This window comes from Polistes canadensis, unplaced genomic scaffold (genome assembly GCF_001313835.1).
Source record: "Polistes canadensis isolate GaletaPanama2010 unplaced genomic scaffold, ASM131383v1 scaffold_0, whole genome shotgun sequence".
Taxonomy (NCBI): domain Eukaryota; kingdom Metazoa; phylum Arthropoda; class Insecta; order Hymenoptera; family Vespidae; genus Polistes; species Polistes canadensis.
In genome coordinates, this window is record NW_014569547.1 from 1,754,784 (window position 1) to 1,780,278 (window position 25,495).

At 28.4% G+C, this 25,495-nt stretch overlaps 2 protein-coding genes and 1 long non-coding RNA gene across 9 annotated transcripts in view; 2 read left to right on the forward strand and 1 right to left on the reverse strand.

Annotated features, from left to right (window-relative positions):
• The window catches only part of LOC106793125 (cell growth regulator with RING finger domain protein 1-like), a 23,870-nt gene extending 18,547 nt beyond the window's left edge, over positions 1 to 5,323 (reverse strand). Inside the window, exons 1-2 of one of the 6 annotated variants that reach the window (XM_014759824.1) lie at positions 4,967 to 5,323; positions 3,381 to 3,538 (exon numbers count right to left, since the gene is read on the reverse strand). In XM_014759824.1, the coding sequence (XP_014615310.1) occupies positions 3,381 to 3,478 (98 nt within the window). In that variant the 5' untranslated portion in view covers positions 3,479 to 3,538; positions 4,967 to 5,323. Of the gene's footprint in view, positions 1 to 3,380; positions 3,755 to 4,814 lie in introns of those variants that run through there. The other 5 variants (XM_014759815.1, XM_014759804.1, XM_014759794.1 and 2 more) reach the window with 5 other exon arrangements.
• A 6,227-nt stretch (positions 5,324 to 11,550) lies between these two features.
• On the forward strand, positions 11,551 to 19,647 carry LOC106793579. The gene is made up of 2 exons (XR_001382439.1): positions 11,551 to 11,935; positions 19,556 to 19,647. It is a non-coding gene; the product is annotated as an uncharacterized LOC106793579 (long non-coding RNA).
• Positions 19,648 to 20,075: 428 nt separating this feature from the next.
• The window catches only part of LOC106793338 (octopamine receptor beta-3R-like), a 67,599-nt gene continuing 62,179 nt past the window's right edge, over positions 20,076 to 25,495 (forward strand). The window contains exons 1-2 of one of the 2 annotated variants that reach the window (XM_014760203.1): positions 20,076 to 20,849; positions 21,980 to 22,280. In XM_014760203.1, the coding sequence (XP_014615689.1) occupies positions 20,193 to 20,849; positions 21,980 to 22,280 (958 nt within the window). In that variant the 5' untranslated portion in view covers positions 20,076 to 20,192. The remainder of the gene's footprint in view (positions 20,850 to 21,979; positions 22,281 to 25,495) is intronic. The other variant, XM_014760211.1, reaches the window with a different exon arrangement.

Here is a 25,495-nt window from a genome sequence, read left to right on the forward strand (position 1 = left end):
AATAAGAAATAAAAAATATGTGTCGACGACATACTTTTTGTAGAAAATATGTAGTAAATATGTCATATAGATAAACATTTTTTTTTTCCATTCATTATAATAGCCTTTACTAGTGAAATATATTCGCTGTTTAGAAATTCTATTCTGTCATAAAAAAAATAGCTAAGATATTCATATGACTCACCTGGTATGTATCTATATATATATGAGTAGCATAAATTTTACTTTTTATTCTTGGCAATCATTAAAAATACAATTACTTTACAATCATAAATATTCTTACTAATTTTTTTTTTATTTTTTACTAATTTTTATTTATACCATTCGTAAACTTAACCCTTCTTTGCATGATTTTTTTTTTTTTTTTTAATTGAAGTTGCCAGCAACAACAAATATACAGTACAAGGGTTTTGAGTACCTTTTTTTGTTGACTAAATATTATGATTGAAATTTCCATCATCATGCAAAGAAGGGTTAAGAATTACTTTCTTGTTTTTCTCTTCTTAGAAAAAAAAAAATATTAAAAAAAGAAAAATGAAAAGCAAAATAAATAAAAAAAAGTGTATGATAAATAATCAAATATATAATTTATAATATGTAAATATTTTTAAAGAATCGAATGTATTAATTATGTAAATAATTAACAAATCGATCATTGCCCTCTGTCATATGTAAGATGTTAACATGTAATGCTCATTAGAAATTTTAATCGAATTAATATGAATATGTCTACTTATGATTTATTTATGAGAAAAAAATACAAGGAATACAATTTACATTAGAGATGTAAATTACCAACAACAAAAATTCGAATGTTAGATTTGATCAAAAAGGTTCCTTTTGTTACGTTTTTAGCGTCATGATTATTCGTTTAGATTATTTTATTAATTGTAAGTAAGACTGACAAAAATTGAATTAAACAAATTAAATAAAAATACATAAATTAAAAATGTGAAAAAAATCAATAGTAGAAAACAAAATGATTTATATATTAATTTGTATCATTTTTAATTGAATTCCTTTAATCTAATCAAATTTCAAATCATTTGGAATATAACGTATGTTTCGTTTATCCAAAGATCAATATATTTTTATTGTTCACATACAACAATCCCCCTGATAGATTACATATTCGATTTAAATTTTAGAGATACTATTGAAAAATACAATTTTTTGCTTTTCTAAAACACATCGAAAATTATTTTTTACAAAACAAATATTAGAGATATGTGTATAAAATAACAGAAGGGAATTTTACTTACTTACAATTAGTAAATATAGGTGTTTGATGATTTACAAATATATGTATGTATATATACATACATATATGTATCTACAAAGAAGACACTTTCAAGTTACCTACTTTCAAGACGCGTTCTCGCGAATCTACTTGAAAGTAACATCATTCGAGAAAATTTTCGATATGTCAAAGAGAGAAATGACAGTTACGTTGCTAATATAAATCCTTTCCATCCTATTTCTTCTTTTTTTTTTTTTTTAATCCAATTCTCAATCAAATAAATGGAATGAGAAAAAAAAAAGAGAAAACAAATATTTTAAATAATTACCATCCATTATAAATGATAATAAAATACAAAATATAAATTTCTCGTTAATCGCATTTACAAATACTTAAGTTTACTCTATACCTAAAAATCAAATTTATATTTTAGCAACAAACACTTCAGGAATGATTCAGAACCTTGTGTTTCGATCTATTAAGTAGCTTTTTTTTCTGCCATAGGCATCAGAAATGCATTGTTTTTTTTTTTTATTACCGTAAGGATAATAATTTAGTGCAAAAACATAATTTTATACCACTTACGGAGATGATATTTTAAATGAACGTCAATGTCAAATATATAATTATATATTAATTATATATAATTTTAAAAAGACTGAAATATTACATATGTAAAATAAATTAATTAAAAAAAAAAAAACAAAAAAAATTACGATACCAGCTAATCAATGATTAAACAAAAAAAAATAAGTGTTAAACTTATAGAAACAACAAATTAATAATTTTCGATAACAATGAGATCGAACGGAATACTACAAAGTACAGTTTTGAATTTAGGATATTTAATGAGTTAAATAATATTATTACATTGTATATATAATTATACAGTAAATAATGTTTCGATTTAAGTATATATATATATACATATAAGTATATAAAAGCAGTGAACGATGACCAACCTCGGACTTGTAATTTAATTTTTACTTCATTTCATTGCATTAGAAACACGTAATAATTATCTTTAGTTTTTGATTTTTTTTTCCTCTTCTGTCTTACGGAAAAAAAAAGACATGTCGTAAGATACGGAAAAGAAAATAAAATAAAATCAGGATCTTGATTTATTTATATGTCTCGTCACTAACAGACGTCAAGCATAAAAATGTTATGCATGACAAGAAATCAATTATACTTCCGGGATTATTCAATTCGATATAAACATAAAAGAGAGGAAATATTAAAAAGAAAAAAAAAAAAAAAAATAAGAAGAAGAGTTCTTCTTCCGGTCATTATCGTATTTTAAATTTTGCTTAATAATAATAATAATAATTAATTTTAATCGAATATTTGAACGATCAATATATAAATAAATTAAGTAAATAAATATTATTTAACCAATATCATATAATGTATTAAACAACTATATCATTGAATTCACATAAATTTTACCAATGATAATTATTTTTGGAAAAAAATATCTAAAAAAAGATTGTGCAGTTAATCTTTCTTGAAAAAAAATAAAATCAGAATGTGTTATTGTCGTGTATATTGAAACAGACACATCGGCGTTGAATTTTTATACTATTTCGACGAAAAATCATTATTCCATTGTCGTATTATACTTTTTTAATAACTTTTAAAGCGTATTATCACCATATTTGTATATCATTTATTTCTTATTTTTCACATATCAAACGTGCTGGTGTTATTTTGTGCAAAAATACTGAGAGACTCCTGCATATAATAATGTGTTGAAACCATATGTTCAGCCAAAAGTCACTAACTAATATTTATGCTAATTTTAAGTGATTGCTCGTCAAACAAATTTTTAATGGGAAAAATAAATTTCGAGAAAAGTATGCTTTTTTATTAATACTTTTACACGCTGTTATTGATCCTTTTTTTATGGAATAATGTGGTTAGTTAATTTAAAAAAATTCTTTTCTCATTGACAAATAGAGAAAAATATAGTTAGTTACTTTTGAATATAGAGACAATATATAGTAATATATATGGTAATATAATTATTGATACATGTATATACGTAATGAATATATAGTAATATTATTTTGGGTATTATATTAAATTAAAATATTATAGATGTGAAATTTTAAATATATATATTAAAGATAATAAATACCTCATAATAAATAAGAAGACCCCGCAGAAACATATCAGTACAGCAAGGACAGAAAAAATGTTCGACAATTCTGCGACAGACACCAACATTGCCGTCATCTCGTATCAATTCACTATGTTATCCTTCTTCTTCTTTTTCTTCTTCTTCCTCCTCCTCTTCTTCTTTGTTTACAAAAAGTCACAAACGAAAACGAGAGAGAAAAAAATAAATAAATAATAATAATAATAATAATCACACAACGCGAGGGAAGACACACGCGAACTCGACGTGTTAAAAAATACGATACGGAGTTAGTTACACAAAATGATTAGATAGAAATAAATCAAGAAAGGTGTACAAGAGTGGGGATAAAAAAAAAAAAAAGATAATAATATAGAAGATAAAACTTAAATTTTCACTTTTTTATTCTAACACGTATGGAAACCGAAATAAATTATTACGAACGCCAATGATAAATGTATACTTTGTAGAAATAGATTTGTAGGTTATGGAATAAAAAAGAAAGGTTTGAGAAACAGACAGAAAAAGAAGAAAGGAGAAAGAGAGAAAGATAAGCAGAGAGAGAGAGAGAGAGAGAGAAAGAAAGGGAAATAAATAGAAAGAGAGAGAGAGAGAGAGAGAGAGAGAAAGATAATAAATATATAGAAAGAGAAAGGAGTAGAAGAAAAATGAAAACAATTGAGAGAAATGACATGCGATGTGCGTGGGTGTTGTGTTTAGCTCGATAAAACGAACGACGACGCGACGACGGCTAACCGTCAATGGCGCGATGCCATCGGATTTTGGCGAACTACCATCGGAATCTTTCGTGCTTCTTCGGTTCTTCAGAGAAGAACGCGCAATGAACGCGTTTAGGGACGAAAGAAACCGAACTATTCCGAACAGAACACACACACACACTCGCTTTAACTCCGGGTTTGTTTTTAAATGGTTGCTCGACTGTGTGTATGTGTGTGTGTGTGAGAGAGAGAGAGAGAGAGATACTCTTATATTATTATAATAATTAAAAGGAAACATAAAAGAAGAGAAAGAGAGAGAGAGAGAGAAAAGGTTGTGAATACGCATGCGCGACAATTTTGCTTAATTTCTATATATATATATTGCATTTATGTATTTATATTTAAATAAAAATAAATATTAAATTGAGGAGGGAAAATGAATGCAATAATAAATAAAATTAGATTAGATTAGATTAGATTAGATTAGATGTATGTTGATTGATTAGTTATTTGTATATATTTCGTTTGTTTTTTTTTCTCTTTTTCTCTGTGTGCTACATCTCATAGTTAACCTACATATCTTCTCTCTCTCTCTTTTCTTCTTCTTCTTCTTCTTCTTCTTCTCTTTTCCTTTCTCTCTATGTTGTTTTTTTCTTAATCTGTCACACTTTCTTTCTCGCTTTCTTATAGTCTATCTCTATCAATCAATCTATACCTTTCTTATTATTAGTTCTTATATTTTGTCTAATATCTCGCCGCTTGTTTCTTTATTTCTTTCTTTCTTTCTTTCCCTTTTATCCCTTCCACATCCCCCTCTATTTCTTTCTCTTTGTCTTTATTTCTTGTTTTTTTTTTTTTCTTTTTTACCAGAGTAGAATTGTCGTAAAGTAAAGGCGATTAGCCGTTCTCTTCTGACGTTGCATGCCGACGAGGTCGCGCGAATCGGTCGATCGATAACTCTCTTCTTCTTGGCGCGGATCACCAAGTATTATAACTATTACCGGCTTCTCTTTCTCTCTTTATTTATCTTCTTATCTATATATATATATATATATAATCCTATACTTCTTCAATAATATACCCTCCTATTTTAAAAATTCTTATTTGTTTTTTTTCTTCTCCACCAAACAAATATTTTTGTCTCAATACTGTCCCTTCTTGTTTAATTATCTCTCTTATCAATATATATATATATTATTAATTATTAATTTATTTCACTTGTAGAATATATGATGTATCTTATATTTAAACGTAAGAGAGAAAGAGGATTATAATAATGTATATATTGTTAGATTAAAAATATAATAAAAACCCGAATAAACAACCATTAACGTAACGGTCCGTGTTGTCTCTAGTATGACCTAAGACTGGCCGTGCCGGAACACGCTTTGCTCGACTTATACGCCAATCTTCTATCCTTCTCTTCCACCCCCACCGCTTATTTTTGTTTATTTTCTTTTTGTATCTCTTTAAATACCGAGACGACCTCTGGTGGTGCAATGAACGCTAAGGTAAGTGTAGATATCCGTTGATGATGTCTACGATCGAGCTTTTGAGACATCATTTACCGGAAATTAATGGTAATTACAATCGAAAAAGTTTTTCACTATATATTGTTTGTTTTCCGATTAGTTTTGATACGGATAATTATTAAGTATGCATTTTGTTAACAAGATACGAATTTTTCTTTTAATTTATACTTTTTCTTCTATACGTAATATAGAGCAAATTATTTATTCAATTATATTTTTGAAATACTATAAATAATAGGAGTAATACGAATGTAATGATCGAATAACAAGTTTAATCATATGAAATTAAGTTCAATTTCATTTGATGCAGTTAGAAGTATCTTTAATGTTATCCAATTTATCGGTCGAGTTTATTTTCTATATTTATTTTTATATCTAATAAAATGGCGTCTTAATTGTGAAATTGATAAAAAATAATATAGTTCAATATTTTATACAATTATAATATTTAATGCATTACATTGTGTGTTTTATCGACAGTAATATAAAATGAATGATTGAAATTATAATATTACCGACCAAATTGATGATAAAACAGAATAACGATACGTCGGTAAAAATGTTTAACGTACTAAGGGTAACCGTTTGAAGTTTTTTAACTGCATCAATGAATGCACATGATCGCGTACATGAACGTATCGTCAACACGTTTTTATCAAAGCCAATAATATTTTAAACAACGCAAGAGTATCTATAAATTTTATAATTTTTATTTTATTTCATTGTATCTTATATATTTGTCTTTTACGGTACAATTAATAATTAAATTAACATCGATTTTACATTGCAATACGATCGTTGTTTACATCATGGTCATTACTCTTCAAAGAGCTCCAACTAAATGTATACTACTAATTAACGTTATTCAATATACAATGTAGAGACACAAAGAGAGAGAGAGCGAGAGAGAGAGAGAGAGAGAATGAAGTAAGGTGACAGAAACAGAAGCAGAGAGAGGTTTAACTAAAGCGCCTGTAATTAATAGGATCAATTGTAATTTCGATTTCGGTTGTCGGTTAAATCTATCTGAGTAATCGATCGGCACTGTAACTGGCATATGCATTTATGTGTATATTCTACTGTTAAAGTTAATAATAAGGGTTAATCATGAAATAATTAGGTAATACGTGAAATGATTACGCGTTACAGGAAGAGCATATTAAAAAAAATTTGAATACACGCTTTAATTAGCTTGTTTTTTTTTTATATATATATATGAAATAATTAGGTAACATATGAATTCATGAAAGACGAGTAGTTAGAGTATGAAATTGAAATTTGATCCGTCTTTAAAGTTTGCTTCTCTTTCTACAGTAATGCTCTTAGTTATCCGTTATTATCTCTTCTTGTACTTTGAAAACAAATGTTCTGTTAGACTTGTTGTTCTACTGGAACTAATCTACGGATCAAATTTCAATTTCCTACTTTAACAAATCGCATCTTGTAAATTCTTATATTTCCTAGTTAAAGTATGTAACTATGTGTTTTCTTACATACTTTGTGTAAAAGTATGAAAGTTAGGGTTAATATCAGAATTTAACTAATTATTTCACGAATTAACGGATTTCAAGCTTCAACGGTAACGTACACATTTGCTTCTGAGAACATGTACGCGACGCTCATACCTAATCAATGAACATCAAACTAAACCTAATTAATGTATATTTGTTGCTGAAATTTACATAACTAATTACTTTGAAAAATAAATTGATTTTTTGAACTGAAATGTGCATAGTTTGTATTATATAATGAATTATTATTAGATTCTGATGTGATGATACATGATCAGAAACGTTTATTAATTTATCATCAAAATTTTATTTAATTAAATTAATTGTATAATCAATTTCTTTTGTTATCTCAATTTTCAAACGAACATTTCGGGTCTTCTTCCCTTTTGTATTGGAGAGATAAATTTTCAAAGTTTCAATAACGTGTATTATATGTATTAATAATAAATTATTTGTTGATTATCGAATGAAATAAATTTTCAAGAGAGTATTTCTCATTTTATATATGCACACTTAATAATAATAATAATAATTTCTATTATTAATAAATAAAACATAAATGAATCATAAAAAAATGTGAAAGCGTTTAAATGGACTATCTACTTTAACACTTAACCTCTATCTGGTTATTCATTTACATAAATCTCAGCGATTTTTCGAATGACCTCTAATTTATTTTTAATAAATTATAAAAAAGAAGAAAAAAAAAAAAGAAAAAGAGAGAAGAGAAAAAACGAAGATACTTTTGTTAATGAAAATAATAAATATATATATATATATATATATATAAAAAAACGAAAAGAAAATAAATAACCGAGGAAGAAAATGAGAAGAAAACAAGAGTGGAAAAAAAAAATCGATAATGGATGTATAAACGGATTGACGGAGTATAGGAAAGAAAAGGATGAAAAAGAAAAAAAAGAAAAAATAGAGAAAAAAAACTGAAAAAGAAAGAAATAGAAAAGGAAGGGGGAAAAAAAAGGTGGAAAAAATGCTGAAAAGTAGATGGAAACTCTCGAGGGTAGCGCTTCCGATTCGGAAGAGGGTATTCGGCAATAGTCGGGTTATCTCGGTACTTCGTCGCGTTTCTCCGTACAAAGTCGTCAAGGTCGAGCGTGCGGAGGTCGCATTGCACGGTATTAATGGTGGGGGAAGGCGTTGCATGTACGGCATCGATTATACACGCGTGACCCTCATTTCGTCGTTGTAACCGTAGCTGACTTTGCCAATGGCGAGGCTAATCGGCTAAGGGTCGAAAGAGAATAGAGATCAACAAACAGAAATAATGAAACATGACTAACCAAAAAATCTATCATATTGTTCTTATACATTAATTATGTTTGCTATATTTAACTAATAGACGAATTCATATCGTTTTTATTTATCAAGGATAATTCTTTATTTACCAAACCACACACATGCGTTTGGGGTGTATTTTTTCTCTCTTTTTTTTTCTTCTCTTTTTTTCTTTAATTCTTAAGATTATTATTATTTTTTTTTCTTTTAAATGTATGTATTTTAATATTATTAATATCAAATCTTGTGTGTAAATCTTTTTTAAGATTCATTCATCGAATTTATATATTCATTGCAATAACAATTTCTTTTAAATAACTTTATAATTTTTATCATCTCATTTATATGTATATATATAACATTTATATTAATTTTGAAAATATGTTTGTAAAACGCTGCTATGTCAGACAAAATTTGATATTAAACTTTATGAAACGCTTCTTGAAAGAGATAGAAAAAAATATGAAAAATTTGTAAATCGATACGATTTCTATTTCAAGGTCTTTAGCAGCGGATAGATGAGAAGGAAAAATGGTATGAGAAAGTTGAAATTCGTAACGTTGCCAACTATCGTTGTTTCTAGAATCCCATTTTAACGATGGACCAAAAACGAGAGCTACATTGAACTTATCTTCTACCACCGGAAGAACAGAGTATACTTTCGGGTTCCCTGTACTTCCGGTTTGTGAGTCAGCCAAGGCCTTGAGAAAAGAACAAGGACAGGGATTCTGGCTCGATCGAGACTACTCGACACACTGATCGTGACACTGACTTTGTAAGTTTTTCATTGTACTCCTACTTTTCATCCCTTTTTTCCTTTTTTTCATTCTTTCAACGTTACTTATTATATTTTTCGTACAGTCATTTTTGAATTTCATTTTATATTAGTATAAATTAAATTGTTTTCGTTGTTCGTTTGACAAACAAAGTATTTCTATATCGAAACGATTAATTTTTCGATAAAGTTATTAATTATTTTAATATATTAATATAATAAATGATAAAATAACGTATCATCAAATTAACTTCACAAGGGAGAGAGAGAGAGAGAGAGAGAGATTCTCTTGTGAAATTATTTAAAAATAATATTTAGATTTATAAGAGATAAGACGTCCAAGCTAATTTGCTGAAGTTTGCGGTTTCATAACACTCTCACCAAATATCAATAATCCCCCATAGTACGTAACATGGTGGTTGTATGAGGGGAAGGGGGGAGGGGTTTAATCGAAAGATGCTTTCAACATGGAATTATCTTTAGAGTAGTTTCTCTTGTTTTAGACAATCCTATTATTTATGGGAATCATGGAACATCAAAATTATTTATTAATATTTTAATATTAACATATAAATATTTATTTCAATTGATCAATATAATAAATTATATTTTGAAAAAGTTTAGAAATAAATCGATCGAATTAATTTTAATATCTATAGATACGATTAGTTAGTAATTACATGTAATGTATAATACCAAATTGCAGTTTAGATATTACGAAAAGGATAGCGATAATATTACAGAAACCATTCATGAGATCAACACGAATATCGTTAACTTGTCTCTATCGATAAGCTTAAACGTGGCTGTTTATTAGGTTCAATATCGTTTCGAAGGATAGAAAAGGTAATCCGATCAGTGTACTACCTACTTTCGATTGGACTTCTGCAGGGGTGGCGATAAATCGTCATCGTAATTTTCGATTTTCCTCTTTTTTTCTTCTCGAATCTTTTTACGAAAGAAATGACTTTTTCCGACTAAATTCATTTTTATCGTGTTTCTCGATACAATTTCGTTTATTTCTTTTCATAATATATTATATATCGTGCAGTAAACTTTAAAGGTTTAGTTTAATGCTCATTTTTAACCTTTTTAGCTCTATAAGTAAGATCAATTTTTCAAATTGAATTTTCAATCGTTTGATCATTTATTCGTTCAACAATTTTTTGATATTATTATTATGGGCTATCATTTTAAAACTATGTATTATGAAATTTTTAAAACAGAAATTATTTCTATTAAAGCGTTGGATCTTATTCTGAGGTCTAAGTATAGGAAATGATTCCTGTAATGAATTATTATTTTGGGATTAGAGAAAATCATTACTAGAATGAGTTGTCATTTTGAGGTTAGATATTGGAAATTGTTCCAGTAATGAATTGTCTTATCATATTGAGGTTTCGTAATAGGAAATTATTTCTATAATGAGTTGCTCGTCATTTTGAAGTTAGAGATACAAGGAATCATTTTTATAATCACAGTAGATAATTTGAGATTATGTACGTTCGTTTTTACTTTTAATTATTAATATTAAATTATTATAATTCGTTGATAATAATTTGAATATAATATTAATCGCAAAGAGGATAAATTTGAATCAGAAAGTTGATAATAAATGATAATAATTTAGAAGTCAGTTTGAACATGGTCATTTTGTTCTCTCGTTCAACACGTTTATAGCGATTTCTCGTTCAATGCTCGGTCATTTACCATAAGAGGATTCGAGCCAGTACCCATAGTGAATGGTCGAGGACTACGATTTCCCCTGAGAGCGATATTACAGTTTTTCTCTTTCCTTTATCATTTTCTCTTACTTCTTGTTCTCGTTCTTTTAAGGATTTGTGCATCTCTTGAAAAGCCATAATCTTCTAAAAAAAAAAAAAAAAAAGAAAAAAGAAAAAGAAAGAAAAACGCGTAGGTTTTCTCTTTGGCAAACGATTGTTAACGTCAAAAATATAAAAAGGAAATTTACGTTCATTGAATGAGGATTTAATAAAATGTATTTAAAAATCTTTTCAACTTCCGTTTATTTGAATTCTTCAAAGGGTCTTTTATTTGTATATTTTCAAAAATATTTAGACTACATTTCGAATTGTACACAAAATTGTACCAAAATGGCGGCGAAGATTTTGTCCTCACAGATCGTAAATCCTTGGCAATAAGAAATTAATTCTCAACGATCAGTAAAAGAGCCAAAAACGGAAAGGATAGGGGTAGGGGTGGGGGTGGAAAAGAAGGAAAGTATATAGTGATATGATAAAAGCAGGAGTAAAATAGGAATGATAGTAGTGGGGGTTGTAGGAATCGGTCGAAAGGGTCGTCGTTTCGGCTGCGCCGCCGTTTTGGTATGGTCGATCGTGGCGCCACGTAGCGGCATCTTCTTCAAATGTTCGATTGTTCATTGGAAGAAGGGACAGTGCGCCCTGACTCCGCGGTACGGGCTGAACTTTAAAAGCACGCTTGGTCTTTGCAACCCTTCCGTATTTGCTTCTTCGTCGCATGTACGGTGTCTCGTTTCAAAACGATGAATGAAAGGGTACACGTACGCGCGCGAAAATTACCTTACGCGATTCTTAATGTTTATTGGACGCAATTAAACGAATTAGTTGCGACCACTTGCAAAATTTTATCTTAATAATACCGTGAATAAAATTACAAACATTAATATTTCGATGCTTTAATTAATCATCAGTCAGTTTTTTTTATTTCTTTCAATTTATATGTACGTATATGTATGTGTGTGCATATGCTTGCGTGCGTGTATTTGCGTGTGTTTGCGTGTGCGTGTGCGTGTACGTGTCTTTTGATACACGATCGAGCGTAATTAGGTGAAATAGATGTTTGTATGTTAATTTTAACATATTTTATATAATTAGTGATTCATTTTTGGGATGAGAATTTATTTATAATTTGAAATAAAACTGTTACTTCTTATCTTTTTTTTTTCTCACACACGATAGTGTACATATGTTTTATTGAAATTGGAAATTTTAAAGTGGGAAATAGGAAATATATCGGTTGTTTTTGGTTTTCATAGGATTCCTTGGGGTTGTTTACGGGACCACATGTCTATATATATACATATATATAATTATATTTATATATACATGTATGATGTACTTACTTACGTTAGGGCTGCACGATTCGTCGTAGGCTGCACTTCCCGCGGAACTTTAATCGATACTTGACGTTGGATTCATCGAACGGCGTAGACCCTGGACGATGCAGGTTTTAGGGTCAAGAGTCGTGTCAGTCGAGTGTTCTTCGTCGATCTCTCTTTTTTTTTTTTCTTTGAATTTGTATTTCTAAAGACTCTTCTCTTTCTCTTTTACTCACACACCCCCTCCCTCTTATCCATCCCTTTTTCTATTCTTATCGTGAAAAGAAAGCTTTAAACTTTTGGATACCTCTCAAACAAAGATATTAGTCAATGATTACCATTTGTTTATCAATAATAACCAATAAAATGATAATCAAAATTCTATTCAATAACAGATGATCGAAATTAAATGATTAAAACAGATATTGCATAATTATTTTTGGAATGTAAACTATCTATGATGATGATGTTGACGATGATGATGTTTGAGGGGAATAAAGTAAAGAAAAATGGCGGGTAAACAAATTGATAGGGATGATAATGAGATGAATGAATAGAAATCTGAATCTTACGATACTTCTTTTTCTTCTTGATTAATTAAGGTTGAAAAGAGAAATTCGATGAAAAAATGAAGAAAGGTTATTGCGGTGTTCATTAATTAGTGTACAGTACGCCGATAACTTTTATTGTCCTTGAAAATTATACTTTCTTTTTCTTTATCTTTTTCTTTATTTAAATCGATGGAAAGGAACACCACTCTCTCGAAGAAAAATTTATGAATAGGTTTTTTTTTTCGGTTTATTTGTAATTATGTAAAAAAGATAGAGAAAGAGGATTAAAAAGGGTGATAGAGAGAAAGGGGACAGGGGTGGGGAGGAGAAGGAAAGTAATATAGTGATAATGAACATAACAGGTACGGCATGCGAGAAGGATGATATGAATATGCATGTGCAAGTTCACCTATTAATTAATTTCAAGACATTTCACCTAACGAAATAGTGTTAAGACCTTTTAAGTATTAATCTCGCGTTCCTCTCTCTCTCTCTCTCTCTTTTCCTTTTTTTCTTTTTTTTTTTTAATTATTCTTATTTGAAATTTTTTGCCTCAAATTCGTGAAACAGATATAATATTTTCCGTGGCTATCGGTTGTGTTAATCTTCCAACGATAATTATATTTTGAAAATTATCTATCCATTATTTAACGTAATAAACATTTCGAGAGAATTTATTGTATTTCAACATTACTCAGTAAGCTATTTGGTAATAAATTTTCTTTTTATTGCAACGTTGATAGGACGATAGTTAAAATTAAATGAAACCATTCGAACATTTTATATTTGCACATTATTTCTGATTATTCGACACCATTACGAATTCTCGCAAAATTATTTCTCGTAATTGATATTAATATTAAAAAAATATTGATGACTTTTTAAGTTCATTTCATTTGTATCTTTTTTCTTTTTTTTTATATAAAGATGCAGACAAATTTTTTTTTCTTTTAATACTAAGATCTCGTATTACACACGTTGAAAATTATTTTCTTTTTGTATCTATAACGTTATTTTGGATATTTAATTAATTAAAATATAATAATCACATCGAGAAAATGTCTAATGAATTTGATATGTAAATCAATTTATTTTGGTCAAACAGATGATACACTCTTGTTTATCACTTTTGCAGTAGGTTTAACAAGCGATATATTTAATGATGGAAAAAATAAAATTGAACACACCTTTCTAGTTTATTCGAGCGAACGTCTATTATTTTCGAGATAAAGTTCCTTTATACAACACTCCCACAGACAAGAGTAGAAGTCTTGTATGTTGTGTGTTGCCTCGTTAAATCGATCCGCATCGTGTGGTTTTTTTTTGCTATCTTTTTTAAATTATCATTCATCGAAACCACATAACGGCTGATCCCCGTCCACAGGTTCGTCGATGTTATCATTCATCCCTTATCGTATATCGTACATCGTTCTAGTATTAGAAACTGATCGTTTATTTCAGTCACGATCAAACTGTTAAATCGTTACATTTTTCACGAAGGTTACAACAATAACAAATTTCATATAAAACACTCGCGATAGTGTTCAATTTTTTATTTTATTTCCATAAAAATTGCATATGTATCGTTTGCGTTTATTTTGACGATTTATGTTTGTTTTTTTTTAATTACTAAAATAATCGTTTTAATTAATTATTGTTTGATCCCCACAACAACTGTAACGATTAATACGAATACTTTATTATAATTTTTATGATAATTAAATTTGATCTTATTCTATTACTTATATATTAACTATATACATATTACAATAGACACATTGTCTAGTTCGTGTTTAATTTTTAAAAATAGTATTGTATTCTTTTTTCAGCTGATCAATCGTTTTTTATATTTTTCTTTTATAGAATTTTTTTGTTTTACTTTTAAATACAATCGAAAAATAATTACGATTCAATTTTATATGAAAAATTATCATTTTAAATAGAATAAACAAATGATTCTTTTTACACACACAGGGGAAGGATTAGTATTTAAATCAATAATAGAGGACTACTGGGGAATAAAACTTTTTCGATGCTCGAATCGTCGAATTTGGCCTCGTAGTCGGATATTTGTCAGCAGAACACCAATAGCCTCGTTAATTGTTCCCAATTGGATTTCGTGCTTCGACATCGACAAGTTCATTTGCCATCGTTTTCATCTCGGACGTGTACGTACAGGTAGAAAAGTACTTACACGTCGTAACCGTGCATTATTTGAAAATTTGTATTATTTCAATTATTCATTTCGGGGAAGGAACACAACACTCAAGGAATTCGAATTGTTTGTTATCGATGAAAATTAATCTTTATTTATTTTTACAGTTTTTTTTACAAAACAATTGTAGTCTGTGTCTAAAATTTCTGAAACCACCCACGTATTTATAAAAATTATATATCTTTATATTTTATTATTTATCTTTATGATGATTTATTTTTGTAATAAAAAAAAAAAGGAAACAAATATTCAAGCCGATATTATGTAATCTTAACTCACGTAAAAGTCAATCAGACACAGATACACACACACACATACACAGGTACACACAACTTGTTTATTTTCTATGAAATTCAGAATCGATTGCCCGAAGGTAGTTAGAAATTGAACATTTCTTTTAATATTGAGCTTCAGTCAACCCCATTTGTCTATAAAACATCGTTTATTTTGATCTTTTACCAAACATTTAAAAATTTTTCACGTTAAAAGTTCCGATCTTTTAATTGGATATTCGTTTAAAATACTGCCATTATAATAAGTTCGATTTATAATCCCAATTAATTGCTTAATTCAATACGTAGTATTATATTAAAACGAATTGAAAATCATTGAAAATAAAGGATATGGAAAGAAAATAGAAAGTATAAAAAGAGGCAAAATAAAAAAAAAAAGATTTATTACACTCACGCATGTGTGTGTGTGTGTAAAAATATTCTTTCAAATTTAGAATTTATTGAAAACATTTGTTATTTTTGATCGAAATTGAAACTTCGTGTTCAGTCCAACTAAAATAAATTGTTTTATGTTTTTAATATATTATATATATATATAAAAAGGAGAGAGAAATTTTATTTTTATTTCTTTTTCCCCCCAATTGAAGAAAGTAATTTTTTTTAGAAGGAAAATATCACACGGCGAGAGTTTCGATTTTTGCGTTTGGCGTGTCAATTAAAATCATTCATGCGAAAATTATGAAAGATTGAATTTGTGGGGGTTTCGCGAATGAATGTAACATTTTATAAATATATATATATATGTATATAGTAATTTAATTTGTTTGGTTTTTTATTTTACTTTTCTTTACGTCAGAATCCAATCGAAAAAAATATTTTTACTTTGAAGAAAGTTACCAAATACGTGACATTTTATTTACGTTCGAATAAACGTAGTAATTGCATTATATTTTATTCTTCTATTATTATTATTATTATTATTTCTTTTTTATTTTTGATGAATATACAGGTTGTCCCACATAACCCTTTATTACCTTTATACACAAAGCAATAATATATTATTGTAGTTGTTTATTCCGACAATATTGTTATATTATTTGAAGGTATAACATTTTATTTACGTATTTTTGAACGTGGAAAAAAATAAAAAAGAAAATAGAAAAATAATAAGTTAAAAAGAAGAAGCTTTTTTTTTTTTTATTATTCTCCTATCGGAAACTATCATCGATCTTGAGAGAACTGAGCTAGTATAATATTTAATATTTCCCTAGCCATACTATATAAATAACGGATCGAGTAGAAATCGGTATGAAAAATGAAGAATAAGCGTTGAAGTTAGATGTGGTTTGCGTGGTAATTCATAATAATATTGAAAAGTGTGGGTAGATGAATCGACGATATAAATAATGGGGAACAAATTGACAAGATAAAACACAACAATATTTATATCGTACTTCAAATCGAATTAAAATGATATTATATAAACTATCGTAGATCTTTTTATTTATTTATTTATTTTTTTTTTATTCATGAGATAGATTAACCAGCATAGGCATAAATCAATTTTGACAAATGATAGAAATCGTTTGAAAGCTTCGTAAGATCGTGCTAAAGTTATCAAGGATTGATCTATCTTATTAATTATGAATATTTTTCTCTACGTTAATTCACGTAGATGAGATAAAATTGAATTTTTTATTTAAAAAAAAAAGTGTATTATATTTATCGAGTAAATCAAAAATGGAGAAATAAAAAGAACAAAATATTATTTCAAGTTTTCCTGTGCTTGTGTAGATAGTATATTTATATATATCACATAAATGATTTAACATGTAACTTTTGTGGAAACTTTGAAGTTTCGAATATTTAATGAATAATATAATATACACGATGTATACTAGTTTAATCTAAAGAATGACCTTTTCAAAATATCTTCCAAACTAATCACTATTTCTACGACTCATAAATATAATACCTTTTTCATACAAAAAAAAATCTATTAAAGATATATATATCATAAATTACTACAAAATAAATAAAATATAATGAATAAAAACTAATTATCTGAATCCCTCTCTTATTAAAACACTATAACCATACATTCCTAATCATTTATTCCATTAAATAGCGAATAATTAAAATTATTAAAATTGTTTAAATATTAACAATTATTCTCATCTTTGTATAAACATGCATAATCTTAACACGCGTACACAATCTTGAATAATATTTTCTTAGAAATTATAGATATGAGGAATTTTTGATCGGATGCTGCGATAGAACAGATAAATTTCAAAACCTTTCAAATAATTTCGTTCAAACGGTAGAAGGGTAGTGGGTGAGTTAAGAGGGATGTAACGGAGGGAAGAAGGGGAGCTGGGAGGAGATAAAATGGTTTGAGGGTAAAATGGCGAGACGTTTTCTATCTCGAGGTCACAGTCGTACTCGAGATATCCGCTTTTCGAGCGGCACGTATCGCTTCCGGGAAGTTGTTAACCTCTTTCCTCTTAATACAAGTTCCGTCATTTTCTTTTTCTTTTTCTTTTTCTTTTTCTTTTTCTTTTTATTCTTCTTCTTCGTTGTTGTTGTCGTTGTCGTTTAACGCGTAAAAAAATGATGATGATAATAATATAATTAAAGTTAACGATAAATATACGGTGTTACACTTGTTATACATTTTTTTTTATATAATTATATAACTCTTCCCTTTTTTTTTTACATTATAATTGAATTAATAAAAGTTGAATATTGTGTAACGATAAAAAATGTGTATAAAGGGAAAAAAAATTCTTATGAGAAAAATGACATTTTATACATTAACATAATATATTGTATCAATCATTTAAGAATAATGAATTATATTAGATTTGAAATAAAATTAATATACGCTCGTGATAACTTTATTTCTATAATATGATTGACGTTGAATAATTCAAATTCGTTATGAGATTCATTCGATTTATAATATATATATGGGTTCTTTATTACCGCGAACAATTTCATTTTATTAATATGAAAAATTCGAGAGATGAAAAGTCATACGAGGAGAGGAGAAGAAAAAAGAATATATTCGACGTGTAGTTGATTAATTATCGAGAAACGATTTTTCTCATACGTGTTTTGTCTTTTTTAATTTTGTTAACTCCTACTACTGCTACTATTACTATTACTATTATTACTACATACGTGCTAAAGAATGAGTTAAATAACCAAATTTTATTAATAATAAAAGTTTATATAAAATATATATATATATCGTTTAATATTATCGATTATCTATCTATCTATTATATCCGATACCCTTTTTACTTATAACGATTCAATTTAACTGTACTTAAATAATTTTTAAACAAATTTTTAATTACTTATAACACTTATTATTTCCTTTACTCTTATGATTATATAAAAATTCTTCTACGTTGACGAAATTATTATTCGAATTATTTTTCTATCGAGCCATTGTCGATCAATTTGTAAAAACAAATATCAATTAGTTTCTAATATAACTATCAGGAAAGAATACAAAAAAAAAATTACACAGTTAAAATGAATCCTGAAAACCTTTTATTTTTCTTGCCGGAAATACTGTGTACCTTTTACTGTCGTAATCTACATTGTAATACTATCTATCTGTATCCTTTCTTCTTAATGTATGTATGTGTGTGTGCGTGTGTGTGTGGCTCGTGTCTACAAGCATTTTAAGGTCGTTTTTTATTCACGATATCGCTCGTGTTCACGATCTCTTTTTATTTTTTCCCCAATCCCCCTCCCCCGCCCCCACCCCACCCTTTCGATTCGATCTATCTATTTGTTTCTCTGTTTCTCTGTCACTGTCACTGTCTCTCTTTCTCTTCCCAAATCCCAACCCTTCTTCTATTCCTTTATTTTTCCCTTCCCTAATATTTATCTTACTCCGATGAAATTTATTTACTCGAGGCACGTCAAACTCAAATCAAGTATTACAGTCAAATTGGAACATGAATACGTTTACGACAAATATATATATTTACACATACATTTTTTTTTTTTTTTATTAAAATAGAATGAATTACCTTGCCAGTTATACCAAAACCTTTGAAGGTAAAATTAATATCTAGGAGAATTTTATCGATATTTCTATAAATATATGTACACGCACGCACGCATGTGATTAGATTTTTGATAATAGAAAAAATAAGTCAACGAATAAAATTATATAGTTTATTGTAGTAGTAGATTGATTATTAATGTGACATTTTTATAGCGAGAATTTGAAGAACGAGAAGGATAATCGCGAACGATAAAAATAAAAAAAAAACACTCGGAATAGATAATATTATATTTGTATACGACGAAAAAAAAAAAAAAAGAAGAAAAGAAAAAAAATAGAAGAGAAAGGAATAAAACAAAATTAATAAAGAAAAAGAAATAAGAAAATAACGCCAAGAGACATAAACACACACACACACACATACACACACACATACACTAAGAAAATTGTAAAGAAAACTTTTAACAACGATAGTTCTCCGAACCCAATGAGAAACTCACTGAGGTCGTACGACGTGGCTCTTCGGGCCAGAAGAAGAAAATGTCTTATCAAGAATCCACGAGAAAGACTCGCGAGGAGTCGTAAAATAACTGGAAGATGAAATAAAATATATAATGTAATAATTAAAACACAATTTAATAAATAAAAATAAAAATAAATTAATAATCAATATAAGAAGATAAATATACAAATAATCTTCCAATGATATATACATACATATATATATATTATATATCCACGTAAATGATTTTCATTATTAACGATTCATAATGCTGATCGTTAATAAAAAAAAGTTAAAATTATTATTGGAAGTGTCGTGGGTCGAGATAATCGAGAGGGCAGTTACGCCATGTTGAACGTAATGGCGGCGGCGGCCGTAACGATGAGTATACCATGTAGGGTGGTGGATCCGACTCAAACTACAGGAAGTAACGGTACCACGACTTCCGGTGGTAGTGGTAGTAACAACGTAACATCGGTACCGGTTGAAAATCCAACTGTTGAAAATTTACCGGAAAACGTGAACGTATTTGTTGTAGTGATTAAGGGTATAATAATGGGTAGTATAATAACAACAGCTGTATTAGGTAATGCATTGGTCATTGCTAGCGTTAGAAGACACAGAAGATTACGGGTTGTTACCAATTGTTACGTCGTCAGTTTGGCAGCTGCTGATTTGTTGGTTGCCATGTGTGCAATGACCTTCAATGCATCGGTCGAATTATCAGGTGGCAGATGGTTATTCGGACGTTTCATGTGCGACGTCTGGAGTTCGTTGGATGTTTATTTCTCAACCGCATCTATACTCCATCTTTGTTGTATCAGTGTCGATAGGTATTACGCAATAGTGAGCCCTCTCGAATACACGGTCATCATGAGACAAGGTACCGTCGGTTGTATGCTTGGAAGTGCATGGATTTTACCAGCTCTTATCAGCTTTATACCTATTTTTATGGGCTGGTATACCACCGAAGAACATCTCGAATTCATGGTTAAGAATCCCGAGGTATGTTACATATGTTTTATCTTTCTCATTTCATTTTTTGTTTTTTTTGTTTGCTAATTTTATCGATTCCCTACCCCCTCTCGAGTGTTTTAAACGAAGAACTTTTGCTATACACTCTTCTTCGATTTTTCTCTTATTTATCTCGATACTTAATTCCCAACTTCGTTCGATACCCCAACTTTTCTCTCTTTTTTTTTTCTTTTTTTCTCTGTGCTTTCTAGATATTGAATTTTAGTTGGAAAATATTCTAAGATTACTTTCCGCGAAAAGTTTTCAACGTTAATGAGCTACGAATCAAACGGAAATAAAGACACCCTTGTTGGTTGGGGAAGTAATCCTATTATAAATGAAATTCTTCGGTTCTTATAAAGTCGCTTGGTTGTTACTCGTTAAGGAAAAAAAAAACACACACACACACACACAAATGGAGAAAGAAAAACAAACTCGATTTAAAATTATCTTTGTTTCTTTCCAACTAATTCTTTCTCGGTTAAGATAAAAATATCTCATGACAGTTCTAAGTACGATGCTCCGGTTACCTCCGGAAGATATAGGTAAGGTGGAACGAATCCTTAACTAATATAACGTGCATCACCTGTTAGTCGTTTATAAGAGGATTACTATCGATCGTAGACCTTAAAATGCCTATCACCTATCTAATATTTCTAATATAACATAACTGATACCTTGTTTAAATATTGTTACATTAATTAGTAGATTAAATGTATATTATTTGATAAGTGTATTATTATATTATATACAAATTATTCAATTAAAATAACAAATATTATATGATTATTTATTTATCTATTAATTGCCATTTTTTTTTTTTTGCTCAAAGATCATTGAATATTACTATCGATACAATTTTTTAATTTCCCAGTAGATTTTTGTTAAAATAAACATCCTCGTTTAGTTGAAAACTCGAATAATCGGCACACAGAAAAATCAGCACACCGAAATATATTGGCACATTTTTAAATTTATTTTAATAATTTCTGTATATATATATATATATTATTAATATATTATTGATGACAAAACAAATGTATTGTAACAATATAATATTCTTATTCGTTTATAATAAAATAAAAAAGAATATTATTGAATATATCTTTCCTTTCTTTCAGGTTTGTGCATTCATAGTGAATCGTCCGTATGCAGTGATCAGCTCGTGCGTATCCTTTTGGATACCTGGTCTGGTGATGATAGTGATGTACTGCAAAATCTACAAGGAAGCGGTCAGACAACGTAAAGCTTTGAGCAGAACATCAAGCAACATCGTTTTGAACAGCGTACACCATCACAGATCATCGACGAGACAACACCATCATCAACAGATGCTATTGCAAGCTGCAGCCGAAACTGGTGAGCTAGTTCTTCACACCGCACATTGCAAGATGCCCAACACCAAGCTCCACCCCATTAACGGTGAGTGGAGCTTACTCACCGATTTAACAATGGGTTTGGCCATAGATTCTTTTATACCATGAATAATTTCGGTTATAAACAATTGTTACTTATTTTTCTCATATTAATGTCAAATTAAACTTAATCTTATTATTTTCTGTATCTTTCACATTCGTTCATTAAACGAATTAATTTATTTTCCTACACGCAAATAACAAATATATTAATGAATCCAATATTCATTTTATTCTTTATTCCTTTTTTTAACTTTATGCTTTTGATATTTGGCTAATGGGTGAAACAAAAGAAAAATAATAACAATTGTCCACAAAATTTAATAATTTCTCATAAACTTTTTAAGTAATATTTATTTTGAATTACATTTCTTTCATTTTTAGAATTGATATTCTGTATTTGTAATTGTTGCTTTACTATTTTTTATTTTACCTGTTCAGATTTCTATTTTAATTAGGATCTTTCGTATTTTATTGTTTTATCGACTTACAGTTACATATATCATTTTTATTGGTGTAAGTGTCATAAGGTTTTTCTTTCTCTTTCTCTCTCTCTCTCTCTCTATATATATATATATATATATTTTTTTTTTGAGTTTAATGTTGCTTCGAGTTCAATTAAACGATCGATACGTTCTTTAAAGTCTGATTTATAGACCCAACTGGAGTTAATTGGTACGGATTTATTCGAATTGTTTTTTTCTTTTTCTTTTCTTTTCTTTTTTTTTTTTTATCATTACACCACGGTGTCGGTTGTTGCACTAGAATATTTTATTTTCTCTCTCTCTCTCTCTCTTTATCTTTCTCATTCTTTCTTTTTCTCTTTATCTTTTTTTTTGGTGCCGTAGATTTGGTTGCATTAAAACTCATTAAATCGGAGCTTTTAACACAGTCTCTCATCAAGATAAGGGTTCTCGAAAAATAACTTGAAAAGCTCTTGCCCTTTTTCTTTTTTCTTTTTTTTTTTTTGCAAATTACGTATTTACACCTGCCATTTCAATTCTTCTTTTCGTTTCATTTATGTTGTTTCTATTTTCTTATCTTTTTTCCTTCTTTTTAAGCAAGCCAAATTTTATTATACTTCTTTTTCTCTTCGAGAGTTGAATAATTTCTATTTTTTTTTTTCTTTTTCGTTTTTTTTGTCTTTTTTAAAGAGAAAAATATGAACGAAGTGTCAAACGATCAAGGAAAAATAATGATCGGAATACTGGATGGTAAATTGCACATGGCCAGGCTCGTTAGCAGGAAAACGTTTGTCATTTCAGGGGTGTGGGGTGGGGGTTAAGGGAAAAAAAAAACGGAAACATTTAAATGGAAAAGAAGAAGAATATGAAAATTGAGTTCGTAAGGAAAACGTTGTTCTCTCACGATTTTATCTTTCTTACTCGTTTTCTCATTTATAATGATAACAATGATGACGATGATGATGATAATGATGATGATAATAATAAAATAATAATGCATACGTAACAGAGAAAAATTGGAGGAAGAATTCAAGGAATACGCAAAGTAAAATGGTTTCATTGGTTTTTTTTTTGTTACTTTCAAATTTATAAAGAAACATCAAACAACGCGTTTCTTATTATTATCTTCTTTCAGACTTTTATACTTCTTACTTATAATAATAATAATAATAAAAAATAACGATGAGATAATATATTACTGAAATAATTCGTAATAATTTGTTACGCTTATTATTTTTACAAATAATCATAACGAATAGTATTAATAATTCTCAATTAACAAACGATACGTTTGTTAAATAACGTTAATTGAATTTAATTTTAAACTATAATAAATATTAAAGTATATAAAACGTGGTTACACACACAAAAAAAAATGAAAAAAAAAAAATAATAATAAACCTCTCTTGTGACGATAAAAATAAATTACAAAAATATCGCGTCGAGATATTTCCTGTCATTTTAATCGAAAATGAAAAATAAATTGACGCGGAAAAAGTAACAAAAAATAAAAAAAAGGAAAAAAAAACGAAATCCTATCCGCGTTAATAAATATTATATTATATATCGAATTACGTCAAATCGGAACGTACGCATAAAAGGGCTTTTAGCTTTGACTTAACGTATAGGTTTCACTCCTGAAAGCATCTGATTAAATTAAGCATATAGATTTTAATCAATTTATCGTGGCCGTGGTTTTTGGAGCTGCTATAATTCGGATTTCAAAGTAATAATTAATCTGTCTCGTTCAGTATAGTTTTACGTTTACGCATTATCAATGATAATAGTATATAGATATATCAAAATATGTATGTTTCATTAATTTGTTACAACAAGATCGGACATTTTATTTAACAATAAAATTCTATCATTCTCTTTTTTTAACTTCTCAATTTATTTTTTTTCTTTTCTTTCTTTTTACAAACATACTCTACGATATATTATTATATCATCTTTTTTAAACGATATTATTTATTCATACTAATCATACATAGTTTAACCCTTCTTTGCATGATGATGGAAATTTCAATCATAATGTTTAGTCAACAAAAAAAGGTACTCAAAACCCTTGTACTGTATATTTGTTGTTGCGGGCAACTTTTTAAGCGACTATTGCGTACAACAAAACGCAGTTGTCAAAAAATAGCACTAGGATTTTTTTAAATATTTTTCCTTTAATCTAGAGCATTAATTACATCACCTTGATTTATTTTAAAAGAAAAGAAAAAATCATGCAAAGAAGGGTTAATAATCGAGTATTTCCGTATGATCAATTGCTTGCAAATTTTCTGACAAAGATAATAATAATAATAATAATAATAATAAAAATTGTGGTTATACTTTTGCGAAAAGTTACCCTTCTCCTTTTCCCCCGTTCCAATCCCATTAACAAACTCTGTCAATGATAGGAAATAGATGTCGTTTAATGCTTTGGAAGCGAATGCGTTTAACTATGGTTATCGCGTAATCTGTTGGCCATTTTAGAACCACCTCGTTCCGAATAGGTACACGTGTGTACATTGTAGTATACTTGTGTATACTTACCATGTGCACACATAAGTGACAGTTCCGTAGGAACACGATCGAACGCTTATTGTCATACACGTACACATATCTAAATATATATATATGTATAACATATACATGCAAATATAAATACAAATACAAACTCAATCACTTACGCAACACATTCATATACTTTACGTGTATAGTGTAAAGTATATATGTAGATGTATATATTTACACACACACACACACA